This window comes from Ornithorhynchus anatinus, chromosome 3 (genome assembly GCF_004115215.2).
Source record: "Ornithorhynchus anatinus isolate Pmale09 chromosome 3, mOrnAna1.pri.v4, whole genome shotgun sequence".
NCBI classification, from domain to species: domain Eukaryota; kingdom Metazoa; phylum Chordata; class Mammalia; order Monotremata; family Ornithorhynchidae; genus Ornithorhynchus; species Ornithorhynchus anatinus.
Genome location: NC_041730.1, coordinates 255721 through 267879, shown reverse-complemented (window position 1 = coordinate 267879; position 12159 = coordinate 255721). Strand labels below are relative to the sequence as shown.

General features: G+C 58.7%; 1 protein-coding gene across 1 annotated transcript; it reads left to right on the top strand.

Annotated features, from left to right (window-relative positions):
* Positions 1 to 1390: 1390 nt before the first annotated feature.
* On the top strand, positions 1391 to 9790 carry C3H11orf24 (chromosome 3 C11orf24 homolog). Its single transcript, XM_029061535.2, has 4 exons — positions 1391 to 1494; positions 5715 to 5940; positions 6739 to 6858; positions 7771 to 9790. Exons 2-4 carry the CDS (start codon positions 5772 to 5774, stop codon positions 8901 to 8903), a joined length of 1422 nt encoding a protein of 473 aa, XP_028917368.1. The 5' UTR covers positions 1391 to 1494; positions 5715 to 5771; the 3' UTR covers positions 8904 to 9790.
* Positions 9791 to 12159: the final 2369 nt, after the last annotated feature.

Here is a 12159-nt window from a genome sequence, read left to right as displayed (position 1 = left end):
ATATCCATAATTCCATTTATTTATATTGATGCCTGTTTCCTTCTTTGATGTCTGTCTCCCCTGCTTCTAGGTTGTGAGCCTGATGTGGGCAGGGAATGTCTCTCTTTATTGCTGAACTGTGAAGCAGCGTGGCTCAGGGAAAGAGCCGGTAGTCAGAGGTCATGGGTTTGAATCCCAGCTCTGCCACTTGTTAGCTATGTGGCTTTGGGCAAGTCACTTCACTAATCCCGGCTCTGCCACCTGTCAGTTGTGTGACTTTGGGCAAGTCACTTATCGGTGCCTCGGTTACCTCATCTGGAAAATGGAGATGAAAACTGTGAGTCTCATGTGGGTCAACCTGATTCCCTTGTATCTCCCCCAGTGCTTAGAACAGTGCTCGGCACATAGGCGCTTAACAAATACCAACATTATTATTATTGTTCTCTGCGCCTCAGCTCCCTCATCTGTAATATGGGGATAAAGACTGTGAGCCTCATGTGGGACAACCTGATGACCCTGTATCTACCCCAGCGCTTAGAACAGTGCTGGGCACATAGTAAGTGCTTAACAAATACCAACATTATTATTATTATTATTGTTATTCCCTGAGCTTCAGTTCCCTCATCTGCAAAATGGGGCTGAAGACGGCGAGCCTCACGGGGGACAACCTGATGACACTGGATCTCCCCCAGCGCTTAGAACAGTGCTCCGCACATAGTAAGCACTTAACAAATACCAACATTATTATTCTCTGGGCCTCAGTTCCCTCATCTGTAATATGGGGATGAAGACCGTGAGCCTCACGTGGGACCACCTCATTCCCCTGTATCTCCCCCAGCGCTTAGAACAGTGCTGGGCACCTAGTAAGCGCTTAACAAATACCAACATTATTATTATTATTCTCTGAGCTTCAGTTCCCTCATCTGTAAAATGGGGATGAAGACGGCGAGCCTCATGGGGGACCACCTGATGACCCTGGATCTCCCCCTGCGCTTAGAACAGTGCTCCGCACCGAGTAAGCGCTTAACAAATACCAAGATGATGATGATTATTGCTTTCCAGGCGCTCAGCACAGTGCTGTGCGCACCGTAAGCGCTGGAGAAACACGAGCGACTGAGTGACTGACTGTCTGTCTGTCTGTCTGTCTGTCTGTCTGACTGACTGACTGACTGACTGACTGACTGACTGACTGACTGACTGACTGACTGACTGACTGACTGACTGACTGACTGAAGCCCCTCAGCGGCCGCCACTTCCGGTAGGGAGGGCGCGAGGCCTCCTCGGCGGGCGGGGCCGGCGGGGTGTGACGCAACTTCCGGTGGGCGTCCCCCTTCCCTCTGACCCCGCCCTCCGCCCCTTGTGCACGTGGCGCCTGGGGGCCCGGTGACGTCACATCCGGGGCGGTGGCGGGTCCCCGAGGGCCGGGCAGGGTCTGTTCTCCTCTCCTCTCTTCTCCTCAGCGGACGCCATGCCGCCCCTCCGGGTCCGGGTCCGGGCCGTCCCGCCACACCCCGGGTAGGGCCCCCTCGCCGCCGGGGGCGGACGGACGGACGGACGGACGGACGGGGCGTGGGCGGCGAGGAAGGAAAGGAACGCGTTGCCCGGGGGGGGGGGGGGGTGTCGATCAGGTAGCAGTATATACTGAGCGCCCATACGGGGTGCCGGGCTGCGGACTGAGCGTCCACACGGCGTGCCGGGCGCTGGGTTGAGCGCCCATGGTGTGCAGGGCGCTGGACTGACCGCCTACGGTGTGCTGAGCGCTCGATTGACCGCCCACGGTGTGCAGGGCGGCGGACTGAGCGCCCACGGCGTGCTGGGCGCCTCCCCCATCGCTTAGAACAGTGCTTGGTCCATAGTAAGCGCTTAAATGCCATTATTACTATTGTTATTATTACTGTGCGCCCACACGGGATGCTGGGCGGCGGACTGAGCGCCCACGGTGTGCAGGGCGCTGGACTGAGCTGCCAGGGCGTGCAGGGCGCTGGACTGAGCTCCCAGGGCGTGCAGGGCGCTGTGCTGAGCGCCCACGGCTTGCCGGGCGGCGGGAAGAGCCCCGAAAAGGGCAGGCGCGCCCCGGAGCGGGGCTGGGAGGTGGACTCCCCCGGGCCCGGCTCCAGCCGCCCCCCTGCCCGGGCGGGGCTGTCCACAGTCCAGCGGCCTTTGGCTGCAACGCCTTGCCCTGCCCGAATTGGGGAGGGGGTGGTGGGCAGGTCGGGCCCCCCCGGGGGGTCCCCCCGGGGGCCGCCCCCGCCCCTTTTGCTTCCCTTTCCAGGGATCTCTGGGGTCGCCGGAGCTTTCCTGTTGGTGTCCATTTCCCTCGGAGGAGAGTGCTCGACCTGTGGCTAATGATAATAGTAATGATGGTATTTAAGTGCTTACTATCTGCTGAGCACTGTTATAAGCCCTGGGGGAGATTGCCCCACGTGGGGCTCACATCTCTTAATCCCCGTTTTACAGATGAGGTCACTGAGGCCCAGAGAAGTGACGTGTCCAAGATCCCTCAGCAGACAAGTGGCGGAGCAGGGATTAGAACCCACGACCTCTGACTCCCCAGCACGGACTCTTTCCACTAAGCCACGCTGCTTCAGGCTGGGGCCCTGGGGCAGAGGCAGGGGTGTGGATGGTCCCTGCTGGTTCACTGGGGGAGAGTCAGGGAGGCAGAAGATAATAATAAGGGTATTTGCTCATTCAATAGTATTTATTGAGCGTTTACTCTGTGCAGAGCACTGTACTAAGCGCTTGGAATGTACAGTTCGTGAACAGACAGAGGCAATCCCTGCCCAATGACGTGCTCACAGTCTAAACGCTTACCATGTGCCAGGCACTGTACTAAGTGCTGGGATGGTTACAAGCAAATCGGGTTGGAGTCGGGACTGTGGGATGGTCCTTGCTGGGCCACTGGGGAAGAGACGGAGATGGAGAGGGGAGAGTCAGGAGGGTGGGATGGTCCATGCTGGGTCACTGGGGAAGAGTCACATGGAGCGGGAAGAGTCTGAGGTGTTGAAGGGTAATCACTTCAATTCAGTCTTATTTATTGAGAACTTACTGCGTGCAGAGCACTGTACTAGGCATTTAGGAGAGTACAATACAAAAATTGACACGTTCCCTGCCCACAATGACCTTACAGTCTAGAGGGTGAGAGAAATTAATATAAATAAAACACAGCTATGGACATATTCAATAGTATTTGTTGAGCGCTTACTAGGTGCAGAGCACTGTACTAAGCGCTTGGAATGAACAGGTCGGCAACAGATGGAGACAGTCCCTGACCTCTGACGGGCTTACAGTCTAATCGGGGGAGACAGGCAGACAAGAACAATGGCAATAAATAGAGTCAAGGGGAAGAACATCTTGTAAAAACAATGGCAACTAAATAGAATAGAGGCGATGTACATTTCATTAACAAAATAAATAGGGTAATGGAAATATATACAGTTGAGCAGACGAGTACAGTGCTGAGGGGAGGGGAAGGGAGACGGGGAGGAGCAGAGGGAAATGGGGGGAAAAGAGGGTTTAGCTGCGGAGAGGTGAAGGGGGGGGTGGTAGAGGGAGAAGGGGAGCTCAGTCTGGGAAGGCCTCTTGGAGGAGATGAGTTTAAAGTAGGGTTTCGAAGAGGGGAAGAGAATCAGTTTGTCGGAGGTGAGGAGGGAGGCCGTTCCGGGACCGCGGGAGGACGTGGCCCGGGGGTCGACGGCGGGATAGGCGAGACCGAGGGGCGGTGAGGAGGTGGGTGGCGGAGGAGCGGAGCGTCCGGGGTGGGCGGTAGAAAGAGAGAAGGGAGGAGAGGTAGGGAGGGGCAAGGTGACGGAGAGCCTCGAAGCCTAGAGTGAGGAGTTTTTGTTTGGAGCCGAGGTCGATAGGCAACCACTGGAGGTGTTTAAGAAGGGGAGTGACACGCCCAGATCGTGTCTGCAGGAAGATGAGCCAGGCAGCGGAGTGAAGAATAGACTGGAGCAGGGCGACTGGGGGGCTGGGAGCGGGGGATGAATGAAGGGAGCAAGTCAGGGCAACTCAGAAGGGAAGAGGAAAGGAGATCTTAGTCAGGAGAAGATGTGCCTTCAATAAGACTTCGAAGGGGGAGAGAGTAATTGTCTGTCGGATTCAAGGAGGGAGGGCATTCCAGGCCACAGGTGGGCAAGAGATTGGCGGTGAGATAGGCGAGATCGAGTACAGCATTAGAGGAGGGAAGTGTGCAGGCTGGGATGTAGTAGGAGGGTGGCAAGGTGAGGTAAGAAGGAGCAAGGACTGCTTTAAAGCCAATGGTGAGGAATTTTTCTTTGATATATAGGTGGATGGGAGTTTCTCGAGGAGTGGGGAAACCCGGCCTGAACGTTTTTGGTCTGCGCCGGTTCCCTGCGGGAGAGCCTGAGGTGTTGGTTGTCTGTGGGGGGCCACGGGGGGAGAGTCGGGTGTGGGGTGGTCTGTGTTTGGTTACTAGGGAGAGTCAGGGATGGCGAGGGGAGAATCCAGAGTGTCAAATGGTCCATGTTGGGCTACTGGAGGAGAGTCAGGGCTGTGGATTGTGGTGTGAGAAGCACTGTGGCCCAGTGGAAAGAGCCCAGGCTTGGGAGTCAGAGGTCATAGGTTCTAATCCCGCTCCGCCACTTGTCAGCTGTGTGACTTTGGGCAAGTCACTTTAACTTCTCTGGGCCTCAGTTATCTGTAAAATGGGGATTAATACTGTGAGCTCCTCGAGGGACAACCTGATTACCTTGTATCTCCTCCCCCCCACCCCCCGGGCTTAGAACAGTGCTTGGCACATAGTAAGTGCTTAACAAATGCCATCATTATTATTATTATTATTATCTGTATTGGGTTGCTGGAGGAGAGTCAGGATTGTGGGCTGGTTCATCCCTCAGCATGAGGGTGGGTGTCCGGTAGGACCAGTACATGATTCCTCCCTGCACAAAAGGTAGTAAAACAGATCTTTTGATTACGTGTGGTGAAAGATGAGGGCCTAGGAGAGTGGAGCAACAGAGTGGACACCCCAGTAATGTTCTCAGATAAATCGACTGATAATCTCCAGCCAGCAGCAAACCCCCCAGGGTCATCTGGGGACCGCCCAGAAAGATGGAAGAGTGGGGGCCGAGGCCCCTCCCATCACGCCTTAGTTGATCTTGTAAATTGCTGCCCCCACACCTACCCTTGCGCCCCTGAGAGTGGGTGGGCTCTGCACCCAGCCCCGGTCTCTGCTGCCACCCTGGCAGCCCCTGGACCAGGGGAGGCAAGGCGTGGACTGAGAAGCAGCATGACTCAGTGGATAGAGCCTGGACTTGGGAATCAGGTCATGGGTTCTAATCCCAGCTCCGCCACTTGTCTGCTATGTGGCCATGGGCAAGTGTCTCCACCTCTCTGTGTGTCGGTTACCTCATCTGCAAAATGGGGATTAAGACTGTGAACCCCACCTTGGACAGGGACCATGTCCAACACAATTTGCTTGTATCCACCCCAGCGCTTAGTACAGTGCCTGGCATATACTAAGCGCTTAACAAACACCCTAATTATTATACTATTATTATTATTTGTGTCCTGGGATGCGTCTGCTTCTCTGGGAAACAGCCAAAGTGAGCGAGCTGCTGCCGTGGCGTCCTGCCCCCAGGCTCGCCGGGTTGGGGGTCGGGGATCGAGGAATGGCGGGGGGACAACAGCGGGGGAGGTGGCTGCCGGTCTTCCGGGACTGCGGCGCCCCCCCACCTGGCCAGAGAACGCCCACCGTGAACAGTCCCATCCCGCAGGTCCATCGTAGCTGGCCGGAGCTGACTGTGGCCGCGGCTGCCCCCGGGGCTGCCAGGATGTGGATGGCGGTGGTGCTCGTCTCCTTCGTGGCCTCGCCGCTGTCGGGAAGCCCGGCGCCCCCTGGAGCCATGAGCGGGGGGCCCCTGCTGGCCTGGATGCCCAGCGGGGGCGAGCGGCCCTGCCAACGAGCGTGTCGGGGCCGAGGCAGGGGTCCAGCCCAGACAGGTGAGCCCACTTCGAGGCACAGGGAGCCGGAGTCACTGGGGTGGTGGTGGCCGAGGGTGCGGGGTCTGGGTTAGCCGGGGACCACCGGGGCGCCGGTGGGGGTGGGTGATCCAGCGGAGGAGGGTGAGCTGGGGTCACCGGGGCACCCGTGAAGGGGGTCTGGCTGAAGGGTGTGAGCCGGGGTCATCAGGGCCCAGTGGAGAGGGATGGCTGGGATGGGGAGGGGGCGGCAGAGTGGCGGGCGGGCATCAGGATCGCCAGGGAGGGAGAGGTCAGCCCCCCCGACTCCTGCTGTTTCCCTGCCTGGACCACGCTGGGCCTTCTCATGTTTAATCATATTTATTGAGTGCTTACTGTGTACAGAGCACTATATTAATCGCTTGGGAAAGTACAATACAGCAATAAGCAGCGACATTCCCTGCCCACAATGAGCTCACAGTCTAGAGGTGGGGAGACAGACGTCAATACAAATAAAATGACAGCTATGTACATAGTGCTTTGGGGCTGGGAAGGGGGAAGAGCAAAGGGAGCAAGGCAGGGTGACGCAGAAAGGAGTGGGAGATGAGGAAAAGAGGGCCTTTCCTGGACCCTCTCCCGTTAGGATCCCAGGTGACTGGGGAAGGGAGTCCCTGATGATTAGGGAGGAGTCCTGAATAAAGGAGAGGGGATCCCTGGGCTTTTGGGAGGTCCCAAGCGATCGGGATGGGGTTCTGGGTGATGGTGCAGGGCAAGGAGCCCGGGCCTGACCACCCTCGATGTGCCAGACTGTCAAGCCCTGGTGGATTTTTGCATCTGCAGGGGAGCGCCTGTGTAGCTGGTCCCCGGGGAGCCCGGGACGCTGTACCCTGCTGCCGTGCCCGCAAGGGGCCAGATGTCGGACGGCCGGGACCCCGCCCGGCCCCGCCCTGCCGCAGCCGGGTAAGGATACTCACCGCCAGGAACCATGTCCCCAAACTCCCTGAGCCCTCGGCTGGAAGCGTGCTTGCTGTTCCCGACCGCAGTGTGTGCCCAATGCGTATCCGTCGTGTGCCCGATGAGTGCCCATAGCAGACCCAGCCCAGGCCCAGCAGTCCTGAACTCTACTCTCCAGGGTCCCGGGATGTGTCCAGCCTGGAGCAGTGGCCACCAGAAGCCACCCGTGTGCATGTGCGTGTGTGTCCTGGCAGGGTGGTCCTTCCCAGATCGCTCCCGTGTCCTTTATGCCCCTCCTCTGCAGCTTATGACTTGCCTAGCCCAGGTGGCTGAGAGGCGGAATGAGGTCGGGCCACCCTTGCACTCCTGCACCCCTGCCCATTAATGTGGAACCCAGACCAGGCCCCGGCCCAGTCAGGGCCCCCCCACCCCCCAAGGAGCTGGTCTCTCCCGCTGCCCGGAGCCTCCTCTCTGGGCCGGCCTTGGACTGGTCATCCAGTACAGTCCACGGCCCCCAGTGGGTGCTCAGTAGAGCCTGGGATTGTGGTAGTGGGGGGCAGAGGGAAGCTGAGCCTGGGGCAATCACCATCTAGCAGGCTGGAGGGTTGTACCCAGTGCAAGTTTGCCAAGTTCCTTCTTTGCCCCCATTTTCCCCCCGACACACACACACACCCCACCCCCAGCCCTCTTTCTTGCCCTCTCTCTTCTGTCTCATCCCAGCTCACCCCATCTCCCTGCATGACCCTGACCGTGGGGCCTCGGGGATTACTGAGCTGGATGCCAGGGCTGGACAGGGCCTCAGCCTCTGGGAAAGTCGAACCCTCCAGATGCAGCCGGCCTTAGGCCATGGGGGGATGGGTGGGAGGGATAGGTGGGGAGGGGAGGAGCAGCCCCTCCTAACTGCACCTTTCCCTGCAGCGCCCGAGTTCCGGGGAAGGAATGGCAGCGTGCTGCCCCCTTCTGTGGCCCGCAGCCGACGGGAGTCACAGACGGGGACACCGGGGCCCGGCCTGCAGCTGCCCACTAAGACTCCCAGTGCCATGAGTCCCTCCGCCGAACTCTCCCTAGGACTGGGGCAGGGGGCCGCCTCTCCCATTTCCTCACCCACAGTTGGGACCTCTGCCCAGCCCTCCCCCGGGACCTCTTTCTCGGCCCGGCCTCCTTCCCAGCCCCAACCCAGTGACAAGGTCTTCCTGGCGACCAATGGCACAGCATCCACCAGCATGGCACCAAACAGCACAGAACCCACCAGCACGGTGCCCAGCACAGCACCCAGCCACACAGTACCAAACAGTTCGACATCCAGCCCATTGTCACCAGACATCACGGCGTCCGATGGCACGACATCCAATCCCATGCCACCCAATAGCACTGCATCCAGTGGCACGACGTCCAGCCCCGTGGCACCAAACAGCACGGTGCTTGCCGGCGTGACGTCTAGCCACTTGGCATCGAATAGCCCGGCATCCAGTCCCTTAGCACCATACAGCACGGCACCCACTGGTACGACATCCTCTGCCAGCGTGACGTCCTCCGCCGGCCAGGCACCGAGCGGCCCGGCTTCCGGCAGCCCACCTGCTGCCCCCTGGCTTGGGACCACTGGCCCCGGGCCCTCCCCGGGGGCCCCCGTTGAGGCACGCGGCTCCTCTAGTCCGAGGGCTTCTGCCACTCCGGCCCAGGTGACCCCAGCGTTGACTCTGACCTCTCTTTCCTGGCTCCTGTCCCCCGGGCCCAGGACCCCCGCACTGGCCTCCCCCTCCGCGAGCTCAGCGCCCGGCCCGGGGACAGCCCCAGAAGCCTCCCCCGTCTCCACGGGGTCCCCGACCCGTGGCCCCCCACTCTCAGACGGCCCCTTCTTGGATGCCCTGGGGCCCCCCCGGCAGGAAGCAGTGGACAAGAGTCTGCTGGTGGGGGTGCTACTGCTGGGGCTGGTCTTCCTGCTGGCCGCCCTGATCCTGCTGGCCGTGCAGGCCTACGAGAGCTACGAGCGCAAGGACTACACGCAGGTGGACTACCTGATAAACGGCATGTACGCCGACTCTGAGCTGTGACCCGCGGGTCGCCGAGGCCTCGCCTCATCTGCAGTCCCTCCACGGAGCGCACCCCCGACCACCCCGGGCCGGGCGGGGGTTGCTTTCAGCTAGTCCCGGTGGGGACAGTTTCCTCTTGGTCGGCGTTTGCCTGCCTGACGCGGTCCGGCCCCGCAGCGGCTCCCGCCACTGCAGAGGCCAACGGCTCAGAGTCCAAGCCTGCCCCCTCCTCCCTGGTCGACTTGGAGCTCTGGGGAGAAGGGGGACTGTCCACCCTACCCACTCCCCTGCTGCCTCCACCCGCCTGGTTGGTGTGGTCAATTTTGAATAAGCACCAGGGTCTAGACACCTGCTGTGTGAGCCCACCTGCCCAGCCCTCTCAGTCCAGACCTGTGGGGTGCCCCGTGCTCGCCGGGATCCATCCAGTGATTCAGCCCCGACCTGGATCGGCCAAAGGCCGGGAATCCCTGCTACCCCCAGGGTGGTGGCAGTACCCGAATTTCGGGCAAAGTCCAGGGCCAATCCCAGGCGGGATGGTGGGTGTTCCCACTGGCTGTTGGCACACCTGGGTGCCTCCTTTCCCCGCCCTCCCCCACCCCGGGCTCAGTATGGCACCAGGAGGACGCCAGGCCGCAGGGCTGGCCGCGCCTGCCTTTCTGCCTTGGTGAGACCCACGTTCCTGCTGGCACCAAAGCTGAGATGTAGGGCCTGGGGCCCTGGCCATTCACAGGTCATGGCATTCTGGGTTGGGGAGGTGCAGGAGGAGGAGATGGTATGATGGACAGTTGTGGCATGGGGATGAGGGGTGGAGGGCTAGGGGAAGGCGAAGCCTTGCCTGCTGGCCTGGGTGCTGAGCTGGCTCTTCCCCTGCTGGGTCCCAGGGTAATAAAGTCTGAACCCAGTTGGCACGTTGTGCTCCCTCCCAACTTGCTGGGGATTCAAGGGTCCCCCAGTTGTGGCTTCTGGAATGGCCTTGGGGGCTGCCTGTGTCCCCCCCCCCCCACCATCCTCTTACCTGCAGCATCGAGGCCCCCGGACCCCATGGGCCAGGTGACAAGACGTCTCCGGGTGGCTTCGAGCCTGGGCTGCCATCTGGCCGGTGCTGCCATTCTGAGGGAGCAGAGGGAGCGGGACCGCCTGGACATCATCAGGTCCTGGGCCGGGTCCAGGACCGGGTCACGCCTGACCGGATCACACGGGGTCAGCTCCACTGCCCTTTCTCTTTCTGATGGTGACTAGGCCCGGCCCCGGGCAGACAGCAAAGTAAACTTTTTATGATATTTGTCAAGCGCTTACTATGTGCTAGGCACCACACTAAGCACTGGGGTCGGTACCAAATAATCAGGTTGGACATAGTCCATCCATGTCCCACTTGGGGCTCACGGTCTCAATCCCCATTCTACAGATGAGATAACTGAGGCACAGAGAAGTGAAGTGAGTTGTCCAAGGACACACACAAGAAAAGTAGTGGAGCCGGGATTAGAACCAAGTCCTTCCACTAGGCCATGCTGCTTCTTGTGAGTTCTTTGAGAGCAGGGATCGCATCTAGACTGTAAACTCGTTGGCAGAGAACGGGTCTGTTTATTGTTACATTGTACTCTCCCTAGAGCTTAGTACAGTGCTCTGCACACAGTAAGTGCTCAATAAATACATTTGAAAGAAATGAGTGAATCTACTCTATTGTATATCCCTCCTCAACACACAGTGCTCGGAAAAAAATAACCCTTGATTGATCGATTTGCCTCAGGGCACTGGGGGCTGCTGCGTTTTAAAGGTAGCTGCTGGGAGGCAGCTCTCAAAGAAGGAAGTAGGGCTCTCTTGGGGGCCAGGGAATTCTGGTCTGGAGCCTCCAGCCCCAGAACAGCTGGTCAGTCTGGGTCAGTCTGGGCGACTTTGGGGGTTGTAGTATATAGTACTTATTGGCGCTGTACCAAACCCTGGGGAAAAAGAAGACAGAAGATGAGAGTTTGGGCAGGTCCCTGGTCCTCCGAAGGGCAAACAACAGGAAAGGTGAAGTAATATAAGTTCATCTCCTCCCCTCTGGGGAGATCCATGCAGGCCACGCCAGGGAGAGCCTGGCCCCGGGACCATCCAGTCCACCACGCTCCAGGGAGACTCCGGTCCAGGTCGACCCAGTCCACCCGCTCCAGGGAGATGCCAGTCTGGGTCGATCCAGTCCACCCGCTCCAGGGAGATGCCAGTCTGGGTAGATCCAGTCCACCCGCTCCAGGGAGACTTTGATCTTGGACGATCCGGTTCACCCGCTCCAGGGACACTCCGGTCCAGGACGATCCGGTCGATCTGATCCAGAGACTGGTCCCGGATACCTGTGTTAGAGATCTCCTATAGGTGGGCACGTTTTGATGAGCAAAGCAACACTCCTCAATCCTGGTTGGGCACTCTTTCCCAGAGTGCCGGACTGAGCGCCTACAATTCTGTGTTCTTGGAAACATTCATTCATTCAGTCTTATTTCTTGAGCCCTTACTGTGTGCAGAGCACTGTACTAAGCACTTGGAAAGTACAATTCGGCAACAGAGACAATCCCTACCTGACAATGGGCTCACAGTCTAGAAAAAAGATGGTATTTGTTAAGTGCTTAACTATGTGCCAAGCACTGGTCTAAACTCTGGGGTAGACACAAGGTGATCAGGTTGTCCCACGTGGAGCTCACAGTCTTAGTCCCCATTTTACAGATGAGGGAACTGAGGCACAGAGAGGTGAAGTGAGTTGCCCAAAGTCACACAGCTGACAAGGGGCAGAGTGGGGATTCAAACCCACACCCTCTGACTCCCAAGCCCGTGCTCTTTCCACTAAGCCAAGCTTGCTTCAGAAGGTAGGCATCAGCATCCTCGCTCGCCTCCCTGCCTCCAGACTGTCCCTTCTCCAGTCCTTAAATCGCTCTTTTGCCCAGACTGTTTATCTAAATCATTTCATACCTGGCTCCCTCCTCCTCAGAAACCTCCAGTGAATGACCATTCCTCTCCACAGCCATCAGAGGCTTCAGCGTGTTGGCTTTTAAGACCCTTAAATCAGCTCTCACCCTTGTAGCAGCGTGGCACAGTGGAAAGAGCATGGATTTGGGAGTCAGAGGTTATAGGTTTGAATCCTGGCTCTGCCACTTGTCAGCTGTGTGACTGGGCAAGTCACAACTTCTCTGTGCCTCAGTTACCTCATCTGGAAAGTGGGGATTAAGACTGTGAACCTCATGTGGGACAACCTGACTACCCTGTATCTACCCCAGCACTTAGAACAGTGCTCTGCACATAGTAAGCGCTT

Coding starts and splice junctions, on each gene's coding strand:
- C3H11orf24 (XM_029061535.2), top strand. CDS start 5,772: ATGTGGATGGCGGTGGTGCTCGTCTCCTTCGTGGCCTCGCCGCTGTCG. Junction 5,941..6,738: donor CAGGGGTCCAGCCCAGACAG/GTGAGCCCACTT, acceptor TTGCATCTGCAG/GGGAGCGCCTGTGTAGCTGG. Junction 6,859..7,770: donor CCCCGCCCTGCCGCAGCCGG/GTAAGGATACTC, acceptor CTTTCCCTGCAG/CGCCCGAGTTCCGGGGAAGG.